Genomic DNA, 24022 nt, shown 5'->3' on the forward strand with positions numbered 1-24022 from the left:
ATCAGCATAATGTTGTGGCACAACACCATGAACTGCCTGAACAGGCAGGGGAAGGTTTGCTTTGAAGGGAAGTCATGCAACAGAGAAGTTGGGCTACTCCTTTTGGGCGCAGTGTAATTAATGAAAGCTCTCTGAGAAATGCCCAGATCAGTTTCCCTTGGGCACAAGGCACCAAAGGCCAAACCTGATGTGCAGCAACTCAGAGTGATGCTGAACCTTGCACCCAGATGGAAGGAGTCCCTTCTGTCCCTGTCTGTGCTGCACTTCCCACACAGCACTGTCAGCTCCTGGCACACTTCAGGAGGAGGAATAGAGAATACAAAAGGCTGAGGGAGCTGCTGCATCCTTACAACAATGGGAAGGACAGGTAGATATGGCCTCAGCAATGCTTTTCCTGGGAACAGACCCACCAAGCAGTGAGGGACCATGGCATCAGCAGGATTAAAGCCTGTGTGCTCTGCTTTACACCTCACCCTTCTCTTGGACGGAGATGAGCGACACAGGAAGGGAGATAAAGCAGCCTTATTTCTGACAACAGCCCTGGAAAGCCAGGCTTTGCAGCAGGCCAGGAGCTGCACATGAGCTTTCAGGAGGGGGATTTGGGCTCCTTGCAAGGAGGCAGTGGAGCATATGTTTTTAGATAGAAAGTACTAAAACAAAATGAAAATACATAAGCTTTTGTTATCTGAGGCTATGAGCTGTATCTTGCAGATTCAAGGAGGCAGCTTGGCTGAATCCCTCTGCAGGCACCAAAGCCTGACTGGGAGCAGGGCCAGAAAAATCAGTGCTTGGAAAAACACTGCTGAAAGATTACAGTTCATCCATACAGGAGCAATTAGGATTTTCCCAGAGAAATTATTAAGTCCAAGCAAGTATATTTGGAAAAGACACACAATACCTTCCAGAGAAGGAGATTAACCAGCTGGAGCGATGTCAGTGGAAGGCCACCAGGCTGGTTTTGGGCACTGACTGGCTACACCAGGGCTCTAGAGCCTAGAGAAGAGGGAGTCTCCATCCTTGGGATATGAAGAAAGAGGATGTAAGCCACAACCAAACCCTTACAAACACCACTTTCACCAGACCCTAATCTGTTGCTGTCAGGCCTCCAAAACTGACACTTTTGGGGCTTGCCCAGAGTGCTCTGGAAAGAGAGACCAGAAATGAAGATAATTCAGGTAAAACATTGGATCATTGGAGGTGAAAAGGACACCTGACACACTTGCAACTGGTTGATGTTATTAAAAAGGTATTTTGTATGGAAGAATCCTCTGCAGCAGCTTATCCAAAGCAGGGTGTTTGTTTTACCTGCTCAGTTCCCTGCAGGGTGCTTCCTTTGCTTTTCCATGGAGACAAACCTCTAGCAGAGACCACTAAATATTTCTGATCTACACTGGTATACAGAACTAGAGAATGTGTTGACAGGCAAAAGCAATTTAATTGCAGTCAGGTTGCATTTTTAAATCCTCAGCCCCTGACCTTCAAGAGAAGTCTGACTATGGTGAGCACAGAAAGCACATCCATCACTGTGCTGGGGAAAAAGAATGGGAAGCCAAAAAGCAGAGTGTGCCCATTTTGAAAATTAGCAGTTCATATTTGTGCTCTGCATTTAATAAGCTTCTGATTAAAGAAGATTTTCAGGGTTTTCCAAATATGGTTTCTTCTCTGGATTAAGTCAGTTTGGTATCTGTACACTCAAGAAAAGCCCATGTGTTTAAGTCAGAAAATCTGCATTAATATTAATTTTGAGCAGGAAAGCAATTTAGGAGTTAGACTATTTGGCAGTTCTAAGAAACGTACTCAAAGGAGTGCTTAACCCAAGACATAACCCATTTTTGTCAGCACCCAGCAGTTTTGAAGGACAAGAAGTGATGTCACTGGCTTTTTCCAGCATGGGAAGGATGCAGCAAACATCAGGATCCGACTGATTATCCCAGGGCAGCCACACGCTAATTGTCACTCTGACACACAGCTCCCTGGTGGCTTCCATCAAGTAATTTCTCCTGTCTGACCTAATTTTCTCAGCTGTAGAAGAAGGATAATACTGACTCATATAGGATTTATGATGGGAAAAGGATTTATTTTATCTTATAAACCACAACTGAGAGATGCCAGGAGTTAAAGGCCCAGTGTGGCAGCAGCAGAGAAACGTGGGATCTCTCACATGAGGAATGTGGTGTTTAATCGGCTGGGCCTGGCCCAGAGAGAGGAAGCAGCACTTGCATTTCTAAATGGGGAACGTTCATTCTGATGAATTATTATGTACTTTATCTACATGTTTAATTTTATTTTTCATTCATCCAACTTAGAGATCATTGAATAATCTGTGATTTTTTTTTTAAATTAAAAAATCGTATGATGAATTTTGTCCTTTTTTTCCTTATAAATATGAGCACTTTGTTCCACTCTGTAAACTGGTGATTGCTGACAGGGTTACATAGAACTTTGAGAATGTTTGTGGCAGGGATTCAGGTTTCCCAAACAAGACAATACGCCAGGTACATAAGACCATCCTAAAAATGTGGCAGAACTCCTGCCTGTAGCATTTCTGCTGCTCTCCAGACCTGTGCTGTCTCCTGGCTCCCAAGAGAGAATCATTAATGTTCTCCTGTCGAGTGAAACCTGATAAATCTCCACTGGGGGTCTCTGTTCTTCCGAGTTTTCAGGTTCAATGCTAGCTCAATGCCCTGAGACTGACTCGAGGTTCTTCAAGGGCAAGGAGACCTGAGAGCCTCCATGAAGTGCACGAGGGCTGTGGGTAAAACTGTGCTGACTTCCCAAAAGGAGGTGCTGACCAACCATCCAGGTCAGGTGCTTTACAGAGAGCACTGGAAAGCCCATTTTCCAGCACCATTTAATTTTCTCAACTAGGCCCCCTTTGGATTATTACCCATTCACATGCAGGGAATACTTGATAGCCATGAACACGATCTTAAGGAATTACAGAACAGTTGAGGTTATTAAGGACCTAATTTCTCTAATCTAACTCATCTGGTCAAGCACAGAGCAGGTGCAGCCAGAGCAGGTTCTCCAGCTCTATATCTAGCTGGATTTTCAATGTCTCTACACATGGAGAGCTTTCAAGACCCACAGCATTGCTACTGTAATAAGTTCATCACTTGAGAACTGAACCAGCTCTGAGAAGGAGACTGAACTTAGATGTACACCAAAGGTTCCTTTCAACCCAACTCATTTTACAAGACCATGACAACCAGGACCAGAATTCTGCCAAGATGAATTGCTGGGTTTTAAAGGAGCTTTTACAGCTGTAAGGAACCACTGGAAATGCTGTCTCCTTGGCCCATGGACTGACCTAGAGTTGGAGTTCAGAGAAAGGGAAAATGGAGATCTACAAGTCATTAGGGGGCTACAGAGGAGGCTCCAGGGGACACTAGGGGTGGGTGCCAGAACACTGGAGGCAGCTTGAGTCTCTGGCTGGAGTGAGGATCAGCCCATGGCCCTGTCCTGTGGAACACTTCACCTAGAGCTGGCCTTGGAGACTGGGTGTTGATGGCAGAGGCATCAGGGCTGAGGCAGGAAGAATGGCCAGAGGTACAACTGGGTTTTCAGAACACCAGGACCCAACAGAAGCTGTTTCTGCATGCAGTTGTGCTTCAGGAATAGCTGACCTTTTCAAGGATCTGAGATCCAGTACAGAAACATTCAAAGAATGTGCATATACCATTAAAATATTACTGCAAGTCCCCAGTGGCTACAAAACTCACTGCCAAAATCTGAGAGAAGACAAAAGATTCTACTTCTGGCAATGTATTAGTCAAGTTAATTAATGCAAGACTTTGTTATAACTGAAAAGTCTCAAACTGACTGATAATATTTGTGAAGTTTAAAAAATTTCTGTAGTCCATCACTCTTTTTTTAACCTTAAGAAATTCTATGGAAAACGTAAAGGGATACTTTAACTGAAAAGGTCAATGCTTGCAAGTCAACACATGAATAATTTAGAGTTGTCTGTGGGATGTAAGTTTGACCCTGTGACACCCTGTGCTCTGTAATGATGTGCTCACCTCACACACTGGTTTTCAGGCACTGAGGGCTGTGTGCCCTTAAACTCAGCTCTGTGGCACAGCCACTCTGTCCACATATCATGCACCTCTCATTAGTAGCTGCCTTTTGCATTTTCTCCTCTGTGCTCCTGCTCCACTCAGTTAGCAGGCTGTGACTAAACTATGTTTAACAGTGAGCAAGAAGCCTCAAGTGAAAGGAAATTTGCCTTCAGAAAAGAAAAATGGAAAGAGTACCAGAGCATCTAATGAGATATATACATAAATAGGTCACTATTTTATTGAATCACAAAGGAACATCCTTTGTAAAAGATTAAAAAAAAAAAAAAAAAAAAAAAAAAGGAAAACTGGTAGTTTTCTTCTTTAGATTCATGACCAGAATAGTAAAGTGGTGTCAAACATCACAGAACATTTGGATGCATCCATTAATAAGAAACGGGAAGCTTTTTTTCAAGGAGTCAGGTAGGACTAAGCTGCCAGATAATTAGTGAAAGAACTCTTTTATTGCCATCAACTATTGCTTCTGGTACCAAACTGAAAATTAAAAAAGCATTAGCTAGTCACTGTTTTCATTTCACTCCAGGAAGTCTGCAAGAGATACAACATTCCTTACTCAATGTACAAAATCTCCAGACTTACTGAATGGGGATCAAACCAGCAACTCAGCTTTTCTAATAAAAATTTTCAAGAAAGGAAGTGAAAAAAATAGCAACTTTTATTCTCCCCCACTCCTCCTTTCAACTTTTTTCTCTTTTTAAGTCTAATTTTACCTCTTTTAATGTTGCTACAGAAAAAGAGAGAAAGGAAAACAAAGGGAATAGAGCAAAATTTAAACTCTATTTCTGCACCTGGGAACAAAACAATGCTCTGTGGCTTTAAACAACGGTTTTCATTCAGTGAGGAACTGAATTTCTTAGTGATCCTTCAAGCAGGTATAATACTTTGAAGTAAGGATTGCAATCAAACGGAAGGGGGAAAAGAGAAGCAGCTGTTTTGTGAGAGCTCCCACAGGCTGCTGGAGAGCCTGCAGAGAGCTGCTGACCACCAAAGAGCCTCTGAAGGCTCTCACTGCACTTACCTTTGAGCTCTCAAATCTCTACAACTCTCCTGAGCACACTCCAAATCACAAATGAATTTGTACCTCCCCTTCCTTGGCAGAATAAACCCAGAGTGTAGGGAAGCCGTTGTAAAGCTGACATCAAATTTAACAGTATTGGAATTATTTCACTCATAAACATTATTGAAATAATTTAATCTATAAACTCAAAGTACCCATGGGAAGACAAGCAGCAATAGGGAGGCCAAATGATAAGCTCAAACCTGGATCCTCAGCAAGTGCCTCAAAGACCTGTGGTGCCCCTGTAAAGCCTCCAAGTCTCCTGGAGGTTTGATTTCAAGGATGTGCTTTCTATGAAAAACATTGCTTTTTATTGCTCCTTTAGGAGCACCAGGAATGCAGAAAATAAACAGAGCTTCAGGATCTGCTTGAAAGAGGTTTAAGGTAAGGCTCTAATTACACAAAGATTAAACAGCGCTGATGATTTAAAAAAATATACAGCTCCTTGTAAACAGACATTTTGAACCATGTGGTCAAATCAAGCCAGTATTGGCACCAAATCTCCAACGAAGGTGCTATCCCCTTTTCTGGTGGCCAGCAATTTTGGCAAGCCCCAACTAATGGCTAATGTGGCTATTCTAATAGTTCACTGTTCATATGGCTAAAGAAGTATCAAGCAAAGGCAGATAGATTCTTGTTCTCCCACCAGAACAATGTCCAGCCATCCTGCAAGGAGAGTGAGCCCAACACAGAAGTGCTGTAGCAGCACTGTCATCCCAAGTTTTTGCTCCCCTGCATGGGTCTCCCTTTCCCTCTCATGAAGCAGCTCTTGAACTCAGCTGACACAGAGACAGAAGATTTGGGTTCTTTCTGCCTCTTCTAACACACCAATTTGTGGAGAGAGCTGTAATCAGGTGCACTCAAGCCTGCCATGAGATCTCCACACACACCCTCCAGTGAAAATCCCAAATCACTCTGCTGGAAACAAGCAGACACCTTCTGTAGGAGGCCCAGGAGACCCAAGGGGATCACTCAATAACCCAGCTCACATGGCACACATATTCATTCAACTTCTTGCTCAACATGAGAAACAGCAAACTCCAGGCAGGAGTGGAGCATGAATCAGTCATTTCTTAACAGGCTTGAAAAGAACAATCTAGTAAATTAAAATGGTGCAGCAGCCTGAGGGTTAATGCTGGTTAGGAAAGGATTCAGTGGAAACCCTTGGAAGAGTTAGGCTGGCAACTGCAGTGGAAATCACAAACAGAAGTGGAGACAATTGATGTGTCACTGCTGCTCCATGGGTCACCAGCTGGAAAAATAGATTTATGCCTGTGAATATGGCAATATAAAACCCAGGGCAAGCCCGAGCTCTTCACTGTTCCCACATATTATAGCAGTGGAGACAGAAATTAAAAAAAAAAAAAACAACAAAAAAAACCCAAACCAAACCAAAACAAAAAAAATCAACCAACCAACCAACCAAAAAAACAACAAACCAACTGCTTTTTAAATGTTTTCTTGACCTGATCTAGCACCTCTCATTTTAATATTTATTTGTTGACTAAGAAGAATCACTGAAGAAAGAAATTATTCCTTGGCGGGAGGGGGGGGGGGGCGGGGGGGGAGCGGGGAATTACAAATAAAATAATTTTCTCAGTGTTTCTGGGTAGCTTGTGGCTTACCTCTTAAAACCAGAGGATTTCTGGTGAAGAGCAGAAGGGTCAGCCTAGAAGAAGGGTGAGAATACTGACATCCCCTGTCTCAAGATGTGGCGGTGTGGTGGGGGAAGCAGTCGCTGCTGCTTCCATAGGGGTCACTCAGGGCTGCGAGTCCCCCAAAATGAGGGGAGGTGTCACCCGGGGCTGCGGGCCCCCCAAAATGAGGGGAGGTGTCACCCGGGGCTGCGGGCCCCCCAAAATGAGGAGGGGGCGCTTTGCCAGCCCCCGCTGCTGCAGTCTCGCTGGCGGCCAACAGGTGGCGCCACTGAACCTATGAGAAATGGCATTTACTAGAAAAAGGAAAGTTTTGTTAAATATCCCTTTCTTTTAAAGCCAAAAGCCCAAGGACGCGAACGATTTTTTTTTTTTTCCCCTCCTAGAAAAATGACCCTAGATCTGAGGTGAAACGTTGGCCTTCTGTGCATCCCACACAGAAACCCACTACCCCAACTGCATCACCGTGGAAGCACAGTGAGGAAATAAAACTTCCAGCTGGCCTCACCGACAGGCAAAAGCCCCAACAGCCGGGGCCAGCGAGAGAAGACTGGAGTTGTGCCTCCTCTCCTCTTCTCCTGCCTTTTGGACTGACCTTTAGTCTCCAGTGTTTAGAGGAGCATGGAGCTTTTCACACTCTGTCAGCACACTTAATAAGCAGGGTGTGCAAACTCATTTTTTACAGAGGCAGTGCCTTGAGTTTTTTCCTTTCTGGCCGCAAAAAGGACCATAGACCTTTTTTTGGCCAGGACTGCAAGGATACAGGAGGCTCAGGCTGCCCACAAAGCCTGGCAGGTATGGCCTGATCAGCCTGCTGATAGCAGCTTGCCCTGCTCACACCTGACGCTGGCAAGACACAGCAGTCCGGCCAGGGCCACCCACTCCTGCTGATTCTGATCCTGATGGAGAGGGCCAGTGCCACCCTCAGGCATGGCACCCGCAGCTACTCAGCTTGCCAAGCGTGGCAGCAGGGCCAGGGCTGTGCTGTCCTCACCAGTGGGGAGGGACTTGTATGCTTTCCCAGCCCAGTCAGCACTGAGCACAGGCATTTGCAATCGTGGTTCCTCTGCCAGGAACAGGAATGATACCTCTTTCTGCTAAATAAGCAATGCAGGTAGTCCTTTTCCTCCACAGATTCCTTGCAGGCTATGTCCTGCCCCAGTCTTCTGGCAAGAAGGGCTTAAATGTTTGTATTTTACTCTTGGTGAGTAAAATAAGCCCACCAAATACACACAGCCCTGCTGCCTCTTGCTGCTGCTTAGCCACTGGAAAGCCAATTGGATGCTACATCCCCTCTCCAAAGAATGATCTGTATGTTTGTTCACATGCTGGGTGGGGTGCACAGAGTGGATTTGGGGTGCAGCTGAAAGCAACACCATCCCAAAAGCACCTGGAGCTGGGTGGCTGTGATAGCACAACACTATTGATCCACAAGATGGGATCTGCACGTTCACATGGATGACGAGCAAGAAGGAGCAGTACAACATGTGTGGGTCGTGCTGACAGCCGGTCCCACTCTCCCAGTGCCTTTCCAGTTAGAACAGGGAATGACACAACTCCCACCTGCACAGCCACACATTCTTAAGGGGGGCCCTTTACATGGGTCCACACCAAAAATAAATAATTTTTAAGAATAGTATTTAAAGAGCAGGTTCTGTTGCCAAGGGTTGAGTGGTGATCAGCAGAACTGCCACCATGGCCAAGAAGGGACAGAAAGGCTTTGCCTCCAGCCAGAGTAAGAAAGCGCAAGAGCTGGCAGCATCCCTCCTGACTTGCTTCTGGGGGTCAGCTGAGTCTTGATGATGCAGCATTCACCTTTGCTGGTCTCACTCCCGAGTCTACTGGGCTCTCCCCAGTTCTGCAGAGACTACAGCTGTAGCAGGGAGCCCTGCTCTGTGCCCTGCAGTCAGAGGTAACTACACCTCGTGCCATGGCACTGCTCTGCCTGCCTGAGAAACAGCAGAACCCTCCCTTCAATCTCTGTTGTCATTAAAAAAAAAGCCCTTTCTCCAGCACCCAGTTTGTTTCCTGTCTCTGACGCGAGTGACCCCCCTGAACTGGCACAGTCTCTAGAGCCCAGCAGCACAGTGCTCCCAGGGTGGTTTGTTTTAAAGTACAACAGGAGCTGCTTACACAGGTCAGGGCTCCCACTCCTGTGCCCACTTGGAACCCTGCCCACACTCACCGAAACCACCTGTGTTATACCAGTAGGAGAGTGGCAAATTTAAGAGCCTCAGAGTGCCAAGCAGATATGGGGGATTATTTCAACTTCATGGTTTCCCAGTGCTACGCACACGCTCCTTGAAGAAATCCCTTAAAACTGTCTGCTTCCAAATAACCTATATACATCACTGGCCCCAAAGATGATACATGATGAAATGGCCTTACAAAACAAATCCTTACATTTCAGCCCAGCAGAGCTTCCAAGTGCATGGCAAAGCCAAGACAAACAAAGCACTGCTTTTGCATGGAAGCATATGTGGCTTGAAAATCCCCATTGTTGCTCTATCCCAGAAAATGATTCACCCTCCCCACGGGGCTGTGCCTTGCCTCCGCACATTTCGCAAGGCTCCTGGCTTTATAACAGCGTGGCGGTGCACGCAGTGACTCCTGGCAGATTCCTGGGCTGGCTGCAGAGTGAGGAGGCAGCAGCTAACCCTCCTAATGATGATTTTCCTCTTGCAGTATTTCTTCCTGCTGGCCACAGACTTAGTGCTCGCCATGACCCTTTCCTGCCTCTTTTATGCCTTCGCATGTATTTCCATCGTGTTTCTGACCTGCTGCATTATCGTCTTCTCCTTTGGCACTGCGGAGAGGAACGCTGATGTGAAAGGGAGAGCAATTGTAATTCTTGTGTCCAACAGCTCCATTGGGAGGATGTTTGCAAGGAACCTGGATAAAGCAGGTTTCGGGGTGTCTGCTGCACAGTGGTCTGCTCAAGAGGAGAGGACAGTGACAGAAGAGTGCTCATCGAACAAAGAGGTAGCCCAGCTCCACCTGACTGAAGACGAGTATAAGAAGACAGTGAAAACCTTCATAGAAAGCCACTTATCCCTGAAAGGTAACTTGTAGGGCAAACTTGTAGATTGTGCCTACTGTAGAAATTAAAATGTACAAGATTGTGGGATCGTAGTTCAGCAAATGAGGAAGGCAGGAATGCTTTAGCAAATGGTAATAACACTCTTACTGCAATGCATTTTGTTGTGCAAAACAAAAATTTTGCTTTTTCCAGGGGAAAGAGACTGCTTTGGTGGCTGTGAAAGGCCCCAGCAGACCCCAGTCCCTGAAGGAAGGCAAGGTAGGCCAAGAAAGGAGGGGGAGAAGGTCCTATCAAGGCACAGAGGGCTGGACTTGCTCTGAGAAGAAAACACAGAAATGAACAATGGGGAGCAAAGCCCAGACAGTGACCGGAGGTGAAGGAATGTGTCTGATTTTTAACCTCTTCTGGATTAAAAAGGAACTCAGATGAGTTCCCTCTTGACTTCTTGGCTGCTGTGAGTTTCCTAAAAGTCAGGTCAGAGCTTTGTGTGGCAGGTTGGGACAGTGTCCCTGAACCACACTGCCATTGTTTTGTGGGAATACAGGAGCGAAGGCAGCCTGCAGAGCTCATATTGGACAGCACGGGGCAAGTGTCCTACTGGGGATGGCTACAGGTACTGCTGGGGAATCTGCCCGGCCCTTCCCAGGTGAAGGTGCCAGTGGGAAGACTGGTTTATGCCCTGCTGAGGCACTCCTGGGACCCAGGACTCTGTGTCCCCCCAGCCATCATTTTACACCTCTTGGGAGTGACAGAGAATGTGGCCTCAGCCAGCAGGGCTGTACCCTCATTGCCCTCAGGGCTACAGGGTTACAAGGGAAGAGGCCAACCCCTCTCCTCCTCGGGAACCTAGCTAAGGGCCCACTGAGTTGCAAAGCTCTCTCCTCCTCCATATTGCCACCCTCCTTCTCCGTCCCTCTCCTCCTTGCTCTGTCTCTCTGGTCTCTCCAAGGCTGGCTCCCTTTGGGCTCTCCCCAGGGCAGCCTCTCTGCTCGCTCCCACCGAGCTGGGATCTCAGAAAGCATCCACATCTCCCCAAGACAAGCAAGACCCTTGGCACTGCTGCCCAGCACTGAAAGTTGTCTCAGTGCTCCCAGGCCCGGCAGAGGAAGGACATTTTGGAAGTCAGAGCATGCACCACAAAGCCTCCCGTACTGCAGACACCCTTCGGAGGGGCGGTAGGGACCTTTAGTCAGCACCTGCTGCAGGCTGCAGCTGTTCAGGACACTGTTCCCTCACAGTGCTCTTCTCCTGAGAAGCACCCAGCAGACCAGCAGTGCCTGTGCAACTCTGCAAGGCCCAGGATGCATCCCCCAACTAATTGCCTGCTCGCAGGCTCCAGAAATGGCTCCCTGCACACCAGCAGTGGGTTTCAGACCGAGTGCTCAGCTGCCTGCATGAGCATTTAGGCTCATTTACCCTAGGAAAATTACTCTGGTAAAACCTTCTTGTGTGCACAAGGCCTAAAAGCTCCCCAAGCTAAGTATCAGCATAATCCTGCTCTGGAAATGAACAACAGAGGCTTTCTTAACCAGTAATGATGTGTGGGAGCTGATGATTTCTGTGGGCCTGTGCTGTTCTAATTAAATGAGGCTGTGGCACAGTGATACCTGTCTTTTTTTTTTGCTCTTGACTAGTTTGGTCCCCGTGCTAGTTCAAGGCTTTTGCAGGTGTCATGTTGTTTTGACAGAGTGCTCTGTCATAGGATCTGTGAGATTTTGCATTTAGGATCTCCTGCATGATATTCACATCACAGACGTAGATGTGGAAATGTATTTCCCAAATGCTGACCCAATTGCATGGCAGATCAAAGCAGTAAGTTGGGAGGAGGAAAAAAAAATAGAAAAATAACAGAAAAATAAAAAGAGAAAGAAAACCTCACTGTTTTCTTGGGTTTCTTTGTTAACAGTTTCGAGTGAGTGCTGATACTCATTTTGCAAAATTTACTGTGATATTTTTGGCATGGGTTAGGCGAACATGAACACTCACTACCAACTGACTAATAATGAAAGAATTTAAACCAAATCAAAAGCCTATACTGGTGGGTCTCCACATGCAGTTTGGCCAGCAGGGTCTGGACAAGGGCAGGAGAAGAGTTAGTGCTGTAGGGCAGAACCATTACACAATCTTTGCCATTTGAAAACTTCTCTTATGCACTTTGTGTATGCAAATTTTAGTTCCAAAAGAAAGGAACTTTTTCTATTTTTAATGGGTTTTGGTCTTTTTTTTGTAATTACTTGACCCTGTAGGATATTTTTACCATTGTATCTTTGCTATTATAAATAAAAACATACTTGTTCTATATAATCAAATCTTTTGAAATTAATCCTAAATGCCTTCCAAAGTAACACAGTGAAGACAGAATCCCACAGTCATGGTTCCTTCTAGAATGAAAATACTTATGACACCTAAGATAATCTAGTTTTCATTCTAGTACAGGCCCAGCAACCCAAATTTTCAGGAAGACCAACACGTTTATTTTGCAGTGACTGTACAAGTTAATAAGATGCTATCAGGCCTAAGGAGATTGTAACAAAGACACAGAGTAATGCAAGCCAGCCCCCTTCCAAATTCTTCCTTTGCTGTATTATAGCTTAACTTGGTTCATAAAAAGCCTTTGGTTCTTCTGGCTTTTAGCCTTTGGTGCCTTTAGATGAGATATTCAAACTTTTTCTGTGACCAAAAGGTCAAAGAGACAGCGGGGAAAAGATGAGAGAAGGTGTTTTATTGCTCACCTCCAGTAGCTGAGCTTGTACTATCAGACATTGCAAGAGCCCTTGGCATCATGTCCAAGTGCTCTGTGATCTGCTGCTTGAGCAATGGCTGTGCCATGCTGCTCTTTGGGTAGGTTGCCTGGAAAGGCTGGCCATTGCCTCATAAATTTCAGGACTGACTGCAGGGAGGGTGGGGTAGGGCAAAGAGGAAAAAATACATAGAGATGGGCAAGACCCAACAGACAGCAACCCGACCTGACTCAAAACGAGTTCGGACAACCAGAGTGCTCACCTGGTTAACTGCTGGAGCCTCTGCTGTCACAGTTCCTCAGGGTTCACCTGGTCACACAACAGTCACGGGGCTAGGCAAAACCAGCACTGACTGTGCCAGAGGATTACACAGTTGTTTGGGTTGGGAGGGGCCTTAAAGGCCATCTAGGTGTCCCTGCCCAATGCCATGGGCAGGGACACCTTCCAGTAAACCTGGCTGCTCAAAGCCTCATCCAGCCTGGCCCTGAACATTTCCAGGGATGAGGCATCCTCTGGTTCCTCAGGTTCCCACAGGAGAGATGATCCTTGATGTGAGTAATGCCTCACACTGGACAGTTTTCTTCCATTCGTTCAGACCTCTGCTATGCTGAAGCTGCTCACAAAAGTTCTGTTGGTTTTCACTGGGTCAGGATTTCATGTCTTGTACCAGGATCTCAGATAAGACCTGACAACTGCTGGATTCTTTGGTACTTACCACCTTCCCTCTGTCCCTGTCTCTCAAATAGGAAGGACAGAAACTTCTACACAAGCAGAGAAATAACTGATGCAAATTAATAACATTGATTCCTAAATAACATTAGGACCCGTGTCCGAAACACTCTCTCACCACCACACTGTACCATGGTTTTTCAGACCAGCAGCAAATGCACATTTTCAAGCCTTGTTCTGCAGGCTCCAAAGGGCCTGGAAAGAGCTACCTACGCAGACAGCTAGGCCAGTGGGAGATACTGGACTGTCATCCTTGGCCATCTGTCCTCATCTCCATGTTGCTGTTGGCAAAGCGGTTCTCATGACCTCTCTCTAAGTGAGTGCAGGCAGATCACCTTCTCATTTGATCAGTTTAAATAGGTGTGTTAAGCTGTGTTAATGCAGCTCATTACTTTCTTCTGCGCACCGTGGGATACTGATGCAATCTCTTTGAGGGAGCTGTGAGGGCAGTCATGCCAGCCTGGGCAGGCACAGCTGATCCTGGGTGAGGAGGGGTGGCACCAGCTGCGGGGCTTGCTCAAGGAGATGCTGGCAGAGCTACACACAGCACTGGGCTGATGAGGCTTCCAGCAGCCCCATGGCTCCTTGGACAGTCTCCACCTCTTCCAAAGGTTAGGCTGCTTTTGCAGTTCTGCTGTGCAGCAGATAACAGTGGTAGATGCTCTCCTGGTACTTCCCCTTGCCTTGCACCTCTCCTTCAGCATTCCCAGACTTTAGTTTGCCATACAGTTTAGTCCAGGAAGGCTCTCTTGGGACACAGACCCAGAAAGGAAGACCCTAGAGAGAGCATGAACAGGAGACAGAGACGTTGGAACTGCGGCCTTGTGTGGTGGACACACTGTAGAAACTCTTCTGCTTCCTAAGGATGCCAGTGTGGTTGATCAGGTTATTTTATTAGAAGGTAACCCTGACTCACTGTCCATACTGTGCTTTCCTTAGGATAAAGGCAAGGCCATACAGCTCAGAGCAGAGAGAAAGCTCAGCTTTCTTTTGGAACAGTCTAGCTTAGTGTGTGGTACGAGCAGCCGTTCCCACAGCTGCAGAGACAGATTGAACAGATGCAATAATCATTGACTGCAATAAACTATAAGGCAGTAGAAATGAATAAAGCAAACAAAATCATACACTCATGCAATTTTAAAGAGTACTGCATTATTTAACTTCACTCAGCTACAACAACTGCAGGCCATCTTGGACAAATCAGCCCATTTTCCAAGCTGTAAATGACCACGTTTGGACTTACGAGTGAAATAAATAATTTTTGCAGCTATGCTTTTGTGCCCTTAATGGGGGTTATCCAGAAGTTTTTGAAAAACTGGCTTGCAATTACACTGCCTTCCTGTCTCTTGGGGATTTATCAAAATGAGATAAGCACTTTGATACAGCAGCATCAGGGCTGTAAAACAACCCAGAGAGAGAAAATAGATCTTATCCTGAAACGTAGGTTGGGAGGAGCTATGTATTTTAAGATGAAGGGGAGGTCTCCAATCAAAGCGTCCTTTTAAAAACAGGAATCTGTGCATCATCTAGAGTCAAGGTGTCTTTTTCTTTTTCCAAATGAAGCCCTGCATCCAGTAACTCTGGGCATTTTATGGGAGGCCAATTATCACTTAAAGTGGTTTTGCAATTCTCTTGTTTCAGCAGACAAGTTCTCCACCAAGCACCGAGCACCAGGGACATCCATATAGAACCTCCTGATTAAAGTGTTACACAATCCAGAAAAGCTGCAGCAACACTCCTCCTCCCCATCCCTCACTCATTGCCAGTGAGCAGAGCCCATTTGAATTCAAAATCTCCAACCCAAAATGTTGGTTTTTTGCTTGTTGGTGGCCAGAGGACCACTGCTTGCAAACCAAGACCTTTAAGCAATAATTAAAAGTGCATGTTGGTCTGCCCTACGTTAAAGAGAGGGTTATGTATTTGGGTGCATTCAGAACACATGACCATGCTCACCACTAATATCAGCCATGACTACAATATGGAAAGAGGAGGAGGTGAAAGAGCCACATACTGCCAAGGCCTTTTTTATCTTTCTTCCAAATCTTCTGTTTGCAGACAGGAACAGAAGTGGATCATTTCTCAAAAAGAAACCAAACAAAGCCCAGCAAGTTGGATACTTATGTTATACTGGCTGATAAATTCTGCCAGAAGCCATTTTTAGCACCCTAAAACAGTACCCTCTTCACACTGCCCCCGCTTAGCTCATGTGAATTTTAGTCCAAAACCATAAGTTTATCTTCCAACAACCCCTAGACAAGAGCTTGATTTTCAAGCTGCATCAATCATTAAACCACACAAGACTGAAGAGTATTTTTAGAGGTTGCCAAAAAGATATCTATATTTGTGATATGTCATTCTTTAAACAAGTGATCAACGCCTTTTCATGCAACTGCAGTGGCAGGATTGGAGATCCTGCAAAGTAAAATATAAACCCCAAAGTGTCTGGGAAGCTATTTATTTATCACTTATGCATGATGCTAAACTAATCTCTGATTCTGGAAGTAATTGGAAATAATCATAGGAGTAACATAACTTTGACACTAATTTAGGAACTTCCCAGACAAGAGCTTAGCTTTGCACCAGTTTAGAGACGTCTTTCATTAACCAGAGCTGGAAGTTTCTGATCAGAAAATATTTTTGAAAAATACTAGGATTGAAGCCCAAAGAGTTCTACAGATCTGTGTCTTTTCCAAATAATGCAGTTTGTCCAAGTGTGTGTGTGCACGTGAATGCTTTTACTCTACCCCTTACCTCAGTCCTTCAGAAAAGTTTTATAGAGGTCAGTTTTAACAGGGAAAGGTAAACAAGTGAGAGAAAATATTTCTGCAGCTCTGCTTTCCCATATTACAGTGTTTGGAGACAGAAACCTGCTGAACAGTTCTAACACATATGCTTAGAGACTTAATTTGAATTATGTGGCAAAATGGAATATGCATAAAAATTGAACACTTCTGTATATGATAATTAAATACTTCCCTGATACAAATAAATTATCTTTGTGATTACACAACATCTGAGTAGATTATGTACTGTAAATCTACTCTTTTCATATTTCCCATTTAACAGACTGTTTTCCCAACACTTATGCTGCAAACTCCAAGGTAACAGAGGATTGTGTGGCATTTTCAGTAGGAAAAGGGGGATAAGAGCCAGCTCTTTTATGGAGTTGTCCTCGCAGCAGAACAGAGCACTTGGCTAGGTCTATGGTCAGCTCAGCTCCTGCAGCTTTGCTTTGGCACTACACGGTTCCCCTGCTTTCCTGGGGAGATCCTGAGGGGAAAAGTCTGCCAGGTACAGCGTGTGGCACTAAAGCTCTTAATAATCCTAACACGGAGCTGAATTTCACCCCTTGGTAGGCTGACTTAGTAATACTGACTTCAATGAAATGGCATAAGTTCATCTGCCACCAAAGTGTTAAAAATCAACCTGTTTTTCACATTATTAAGTTATAAATGTATGTGGTGAAAGCATTTTAGACTTGATGCTTCATTATCGTTAGTCAAATAATTTGTTCTGACTATGTCATCAAAAAAAAAAAAAAAGAAAAAAAAAGGAGTACCTTCCTTCTGTTCTTAGGTGCTTTTTCCTGGTCTCTAGAACTACATTTATTCTTAAGTATTCACTCCTCTGGTTTGGCCAAATAGCTTGAAATCTATGAGCTGTCTGATAGTACCCTGCCAGGCAGCATTAATTTCTAACCCCTGATTACTGATGTGAGTAACTCTTTAAACCAACAGACTGAGGCATAACAAATAGTTATTTTCAATAATGAACAGTATTCGTATTTTCTCCCATAAAAATGTTTCTCTTCAAAGAGCCATTCTCTGCAGTTAATCCAGACATTTACACCTGTCTGTGTCTAGCTGGCACAACACCTGGCTGCTTCTCTCCTTCCCTCTAGATCTCAGTGTTGGCATTTAAATTCCATTCTGCCTGGTCCTCAATGTAGAAACGTAACAAACATCACAGAAATTCATTTAAACCTTAGAGCACAGCTAAAATATAGTGGCCCAGAAAGTTTTTGATTTTTCTAATCCTGTTCTGGATTTGAACTGCTCTTTTCCTGCAAGAGTCCACGTGCCTGTCCTTCATTACAGCCTTGTTTCCCCACTCCCATTTCAGGTGGACATTATTAAATTAACTGAGATGTCACCAATCTAAAGCTAAAACTCCTTTTAGGTTGCTTGCCTTCCTTTCTTTCCTTTTGGCCACCTTTGTGGTTTCATATTAAACATACTAAAAATGCATTTGCTCGCTTTTGTTGCTACCCAAGACTTGCACAAAATCAGGAAAGCTTTTAGTCCTCACCAGAGATATGAATTTCAGTCCTGTTTTAAATTATGGAGGGCACATTTTCCAACGAATAAACACACTGATGGAAAATTCCTGAGCATTTCCCATAACCATACACACAACATTAACTAATTTACCAGGTATCAAACTGCAAAGGGAGGGACCAGGTCCTTCTTATCCATCCATTCAAGAACAGCAGACTCCAGTGTTATTTATATAAGGTACAGAAAATAAAAATACAGGCAGATATGTGAGAATAAATTACAAACTAAAAAAATTACAAAAAAAGGTCTACAATAATAAAACAGAAGCCAAGTCCCCAAATGTTTGGATGCCGGAAACAGAGTTGACAGGAGGAATGCTCCCCTCATCCATTTGCCCTCTGCATCCCTCTCTTTAGACCTCTCCAGCAGATTTTTATTCATGCCACCAGCTCCAGGGCACAGATCATGTCTGTCTGCGTCAGTCATGTGGATACTGATGCAAAACAGGTCGATGCACTGACTCTGCCACTCAGCCACGGCAGCAGGTGAAAGGAGACTTTGACTCCCAGCTCTGCTTTCTGAGAAGCAGTGAGGCCAAGTGCTGAGAAGGACAATTCTTGGCCAGGAAAAAGTCACCTGGAGCTTCTCTTGGGCTCTTGATAGAACACTAGGGAGGTATTTTCCTCCATACCTTATCCTGGCTCTCTCTCACCAAGGCCAGGGCACTTCTTCCCTCAAGCAGCAAATCATTGTCTCCTCCAACAGGACCTAGTCTTTCCCCTCTCCCATGGATGCACTGTCTGGAGACAATCTGGAGCAGCCATCAGGTTTTAAAGAAATATGGCTTCTAAGCAGACACTGCATTCTGCATGGGTCAGAGCCCCTAGGCACCCTATTTTGAAGTTACACAAGCAAAAAAAAAAAAAAAAATCCTCTCACAAAGATTATTCACTACAGCAGAGAGAGAAATGCCCCAGTTCTGATTCATTTTTTTCTACAGAGTAAAAAACATTTGCACCCGAATATGCTGCCATGGGATATTTGGATGTAATGGCTTGGCATTACAAAGGGAATAAGTGCCTTAAAGAGAACAGGTCCCATTCAGTGATGGTTTCTAATAAGTGTAATTTGATTTTTCCTAGAGCACATTTCTTGGAAAATATGTGCCTTGCTTTTCTTCTAAGAAAAGCAATTTGTTAACAATTGTCTGATCATAAAATTGATTTGACCTTCTGCAAATAGTCTGACTTCTCAGTGGCTTTCTGAACTTTTTGAAGTGCATTAGGTTGTTCATAGAACACAGCTTTCTCTTGTTTATTCTGGATAGCCTCTTCATATAACTGATGGAAACACTTCCAAAGCTTTTGTAAAAATAACTTCAAGGAACTGATAAAAAAATAAAGATTTGATATTCCAAGGGAATTTTAGTGGACACAGGGAGGAATATCCACCTTTGAACCAGCTCTGCTCCTAATGCTGGGAGTCTTGCACACTTATGGCCCCCTCCTTGCCAGCATGGATTGCTGCTATTGAGCTCATTACCCTCGCGTTTTTCATTAGAATGAGTTGCAAGTGGCAAGATTTCATCTGTAGCTGTTGTATCTTTGGAGAAACATCCCCACGTAGTTCAGAATGATTTGGGTGTGTTAGTTGAGCTCACAGCCTGTTGGTTTGGCTTGTTTTGGCAGGCATGTACGGGAAGATGAGGAAGCCATCCATCCTGATCTGGGATGAAGGGGCAGCGGACACGCACGGGGTACTCGAGCCAAAGCCCTCCTGTGAGAGGAAGAAGGCTTGCAAGGCTCCACGCAGGAACTGCTTATTGCGGACAGGTACAGCTGAACATACTGCATTTCACTGACAATGTCTAGAAGAGGGGAAAACATCTTTATAATGTTGCAGCCAATACAGGAATTTTTTCTTAACATTTCCAAAGTTTCAAAATCAAAGCCCTTGTTTGTGGCCACTTCTCACCAGGGCTGGTCACAGACAGCTTAAAATGTGTGTTTAATGGTTTTAGCTGATATTAAAGTATTGCTCTCTCAGACTGAACTTTTAAACAAGACTACCTTGGTAGGACAGTGCCAACATGTGCAAGATCAGTTCTGCAAAGCTCCCACTATCCCAGGGACCAGCTGAGGTCCCTTCTCCTGACACAGCAAATAAAACCCCATGGCTCCCATCAGCAAAATGCAATTCAGTAACTGGCAGCACTGGGCCTTTATCAGATGGCAGAAATTCTCTTCCTGGTTTACTTTTCCCATGGAAAATACTGCTGCTTTAGCATCCACTTGGAAGAGCTGTGTTGTCAGTTGTTTGTAGGAAGGAAGACTTCCTGATTAGAAATAACCCCCTAATTAAAGCACAGCTTTATTTATTTACATGTCACATTCATTTGTAGTTACTCATTCAGTTATAAATTACAAGCAATGATATTTAATTTTAGCTGTGTGTACAATCTCCTCTGTGAGACTGCCACCATTGGAAGGTGTTCTCTGGGCTTGTAAGAGCCTGCACAACACAGGCAGGTTTTGGCCCTGGGGAAGGGATGGCTCTGGCTGTGGTGCACTTAGTAAAAGAGCAGTAGCAAAAATAACATTGTAAGAGCAGGCAGCTAAATACTCCTTCATGAAATAGCAGGAAAAAGTAGGCATCTCCTCCTTTCACAAGTGGGAAGTATTAGATGTGGAACATGTCCTAGAAGAATGAGGTAAACAATCAAGAAACACCCAAGTACCTCCAGCAGGGTGTTCACTCTGGGAATCCAAAGCCCGTAGAGGCTGTGCTAAAAAAGCTTTTTTTTTTTTTTTTTTTTTTTCTCATTAATGTTGTCTTTCACTACTGAGTTAGTGGCTGAAACAGTGTCACTTTTCTATTTGCAGCTCTCTGCATCTCAGTTCTCTTTCACCCACTGACATGTGTCCTGACTCTCCTGAAGAGAAGCCCAAAGCTACTCGTACCTCTGCTCAAGTCTAAAAACTGACAGGTGAAGCAGCACCCTCACAGCTCAGTTACCTTCCAGAGGCAACCAGCACCTCCTGCACCTCTTTCACCTTTGGTGGGACAGGGAAGGGGACCCACGCGGTGGGGAGAGGGCTGGGAGAACAGCCCAGGAGCAGCCTCCTGCAGCACGGTGACAGCTCAAGGATGCTGCCTTTCTGCACCAATGTGGCCCTGAGGAGTCCAGCCCAGTGCACAGCAGTACAAACACAAGACCAGCCAGCTCAGTCTCCAACACTGAGGCAGAGCATTAATTGCTCTCCAGCATCTCACTGGATTTTAAGATGCACAATAGTTACTCTTAAAGGGCAACCCTCAAAATATCCTGTCTCTGTTCACTGTTGGACCATCTCTCCCCAGCTCCTGTAGTCTTACTGCTGCAGGCTCCAAAGACCCTTGAATTCCATTTACTCCAGCACATGGCTGGAAGAACAATTGAAATGGTGTTCCCCAACATCCCTGCTTGAAAGGAAGCACCCAGAGCACTCTATGATTCTCTGGTCCAGGCTTTAGGACAGGAGAGAAAACAGAAAAAAAATTAAAACCAGAAAATAAAAAGTCAGACAGTTCATTATATGATCTGCCAGTGTCCCCAGTGGGCAGTCTAATCTTTCCTTGCTAAAGGGGAGAGGGTCCCTGGCTCTCCATCTAACACTACTGCACGTGTCTGGCTCTCAGTAGCATTTTTAGCCTGAGTGTTGGATCAGGGCCATAGAGCAGGCTCTGATGCTCTGTGGGACACAGAGGTGGGTACAGCCTGTGTCACCAGTGCCTGCTGCAGCAGCTGGGCTGAGGCAGCACATGCAGCCCAGCAGCAGCAGGAGTGAACTCAGGGAAATGAGCAAACAGCACCAAAGAGCTAAAACTCCTGCTGTCTTTCAGCCAGCAAGGAAACCCACAGAGCACTACACATTGGCACTGTCACACCACAATGGAAAATAGGAGCATAGCTGGGATCAGAAGTGACAAACTCCTGGCAGCAGGAGACTATGAGCAGTGACTTCAATTGCAAGCCAACAAAAAAATGTGGATGAGGACAGAAAACACCTTCAGAATCATCCCATAGGCCTGCAACTCCCTTGCAAACCTAATCTGTAAGGAAGAGAACACTAAGACTCTGAAATTTTGGGTTGTTCATTACAATGCTGTACTGTGTGCACTGGGATGTGCACAGAGGAAAAAACATCTGACATGAAAGGAAATAAAGAAAGAACTCTGCTGGGAAGCAAAACACTAGGGCTTGGTTTTCATTATCTAATGCCACAACTCAGAACTGCCTGACTGATGATAAGAGATGTCACCCTCCCAGGGAGCTAGATCCAGAGAGGAAAAGGAAACCTTTCAAAACAGCTCCTGTAAGACATTAAACCAGTTTAATATCAAATCATACGGAAAACAAATATTTTAATTCTGTAACATCAAAGCACTGAGAGAGACCATGATAAAGCAGAAAATTCCTGAATTAAAAGCTTGAGGTTTTAGTTTGGCAAATAACCAGTTACATGAATAATGCCAAACCCATATATTCTGCAGAAAATCCAGAAAATGTTTCCTTTAGTCAGAACCCTGCTCTGAGCCAGTGTTGTCAACTCTCTCAAGGCAAAATCCCATTCTGTGCACATAACCCTGTACAATTTCAGCTGATAACCATTATTTTCTCCTCCAAAATAGAGCAGGGAACATGTGTGGGCTGCTGCATGGCTACTGCTTCTCTCCTAGAGTGACCTTCAAGCAAAGGATGCTGCCTGCTTGTGCACACTGCAGTATTCATGGTCTGATGTTAGCGACATTATGTGAGCAAAGCTCCTGAAGACCTCAGTGGAAGTTTTGCTTGCCTGAGGACTTAGGAATGGCCTACATGTGTTTATAAAGCTTTCCAGTCCATTGGGATATAGGCAACTGTGTGCAAGCAGAAAATTATCACTGTGAGGCAATACCACCATGAGATAAATTATAACTGCACTTAAAAGTATGTTTATCTCAAATTAGTGATATCAAACAAACACTGAAGTTATAGACTGCTGCCGCTGACTAAGGGATCTGAATGCCCAGATGCTTTTAATCTGAGTGGCAATGAGGGATTTGAATTCCTTAAATAGTGTTGAATGTTGCATCACTAACATATAACACAGAAACATGAAAGCAACTGGCTTTTCAAACCTACAAACCTGGCCAAAAGATTCTGGCAACATCTTTTTAGACACATCTCCCCAAGCATACAGTCATTAAAATTAGAGATTCAGAAAATCCTGAAAGTATTCCAAGTCTAAATAAATGTTTTCAGAAAAAAACCCAACAATTCCAACATGTTTTTCAATATATCACTTTGATCCATTTAATAAAAATGTAATTGGGCTATAAAAGTCTGCTAAAAGAAAAACAGCTTTAGCACCAGGTCCCATGTCTTGCAACTCAAAACAGAAATAATGGATCACCCAAGATCTCTTCTTTCACCTTAATCTCAACTGCAATACTTCCATTTTTTGAACCTTTTTAAGAAAGTGCAGAATTGGACTTCAAATAGAACAGATTTTCCTGGGCAACACTGTAAAATTATTTCCTAACAGAACCTAAATGTTAGTGGTGATGGAGAACCAGAGGGAAGCTGGTTACATGAACACATCCTTTTACCACTTTAAATTATGTTAATAACTAATCTACAAGCCAATATTATTCCTTTATATGTGTGCCTGTCAAAAGATACTAAGAGAACATCCCCTTGGGTTAAATCCTCTGCACCCTTGTCACTCCCTTAGTAGCACTCTCTCTCTATTTTTGGGACACTTTTCTCCTGACTTTCCTCTCCTGAGCAGGGGTCAGACACAGAAACAGCTCCACTGAAGGCAGAGCAGGAAGTATCCACCTCCACACTGGATACAGAGAAGTGTTTCAGACAGCCTGAGGTGAGAAATTTCCCTTCATGTGTTCATTGTATTCAGGGAAGGACAAAGAGGGAGGAGAAGGCAAGAAAGCAAAATAATGATTAGTGTAATGGGATTTGCTATTTTTGTTAATAGTTTAATCAATATAAACATATACAGAACCCTCTGACATGCTTGCCATGCTCAAGTGTCTCTATAATTAGCTCAACACTCTTAGCCATGGTTAATATCACCTAATCTCTACTACTCACCTCTGTAACAACAAAAAAAAAGGCAGGACTGGGATTTCCTGTGTCTCAAACTCAGCCATGCCCAAGTGACCATGCCATGGTGTGTCCTGGCTGTGCTGGATACTCCAGACACACAATGTGGGTGTGACTGGTCTCAGGACAGGTGGGACTTGCTCATTCTGAGCAGAATAATTGAATAATCCTATGGGTGCTGTGCTCCAAGGCTCTGCTTGTACCAGACATGCAGGTGGAGCCACATGTGCTTCTCACCTGCACTGGAGACAGCCCAGCACTTCCAAGGCTCTGCAGATCACACACACCTGGATCCTGTG

The 24022-nt window shown here is 44.6% G+C and overlaps 2 protein-coding genes across 2 annotated transcripts in view; one reads left to right on the forward strand and one right to left on the reverse strand.

Annotated features, from left to right (window-relative positions):
• The window catches only part of PAK5 (p21 (RAC1) activated kinase 5), a 159582-nt gene that overhangs the window by 101710 nt on the left and 33850 nt on the right, over positions 1 to 24022 (reverse strand). The gene's annotated exons all lie outside the window — the stretch shown is intronic.
• On the forward strand, positions 9376 to 21809 carry LOC115494465 (uncharacterized). The gene is made up of 3 exons (XM_041715362.2): positions 9376 to 9852; positions 19267 to 19410; positions 20461 to 21809. The coding sequence occupies exons 1-3, from the start codon at positions 9456 to 9458 to the stop codon at positions 20559 to 20561; spliced, it is 642 nt and encodes a 213-aa protein (XP_041571296.2). The 5' UTR covers positions 9376 to 9455; the 3' UTR covers positions 20562 to 21809.

Source organism: Taeniopygia guttata, chromosome 3 (genome assembly GCF_048771995.1).
Source record: "Taeniopygia guttata chromosome 3, bTaeGut7.mat, whole genome shotgun sequence".
Taxonomy (NCBI): Eukaryota; Metazoa; Chordata; class Aves; order Passeriformes; family Estrildidae; genus Taeniopygia; species Taeniopygia guttata.

Bases quoted from the DNA above. Each gene is read 5' to 3' on its own strand.
- LOC115494465 (XM_041715362.2), top strand. From the start codon at position 9,456: ATGATGATTTTCCTCTTGCAGTATTTCTTCCTGCTGGCCACAGACTTA. The intron at 9,853-19,266 runs GTAACTTGTAGG...TTGTTTTGGCAG, and splicing joins AAGCCACTTATCCCTGAAAG to GCATGTACGGGAAGATGAGG. The intron at 19,411-20,460 runs GTACAGCTGAAC...TTCTATTTGCAG, and splicing joins GAACTGCTTATTGCGGACAG to CTCTCTGCATCTCAGTTCTC.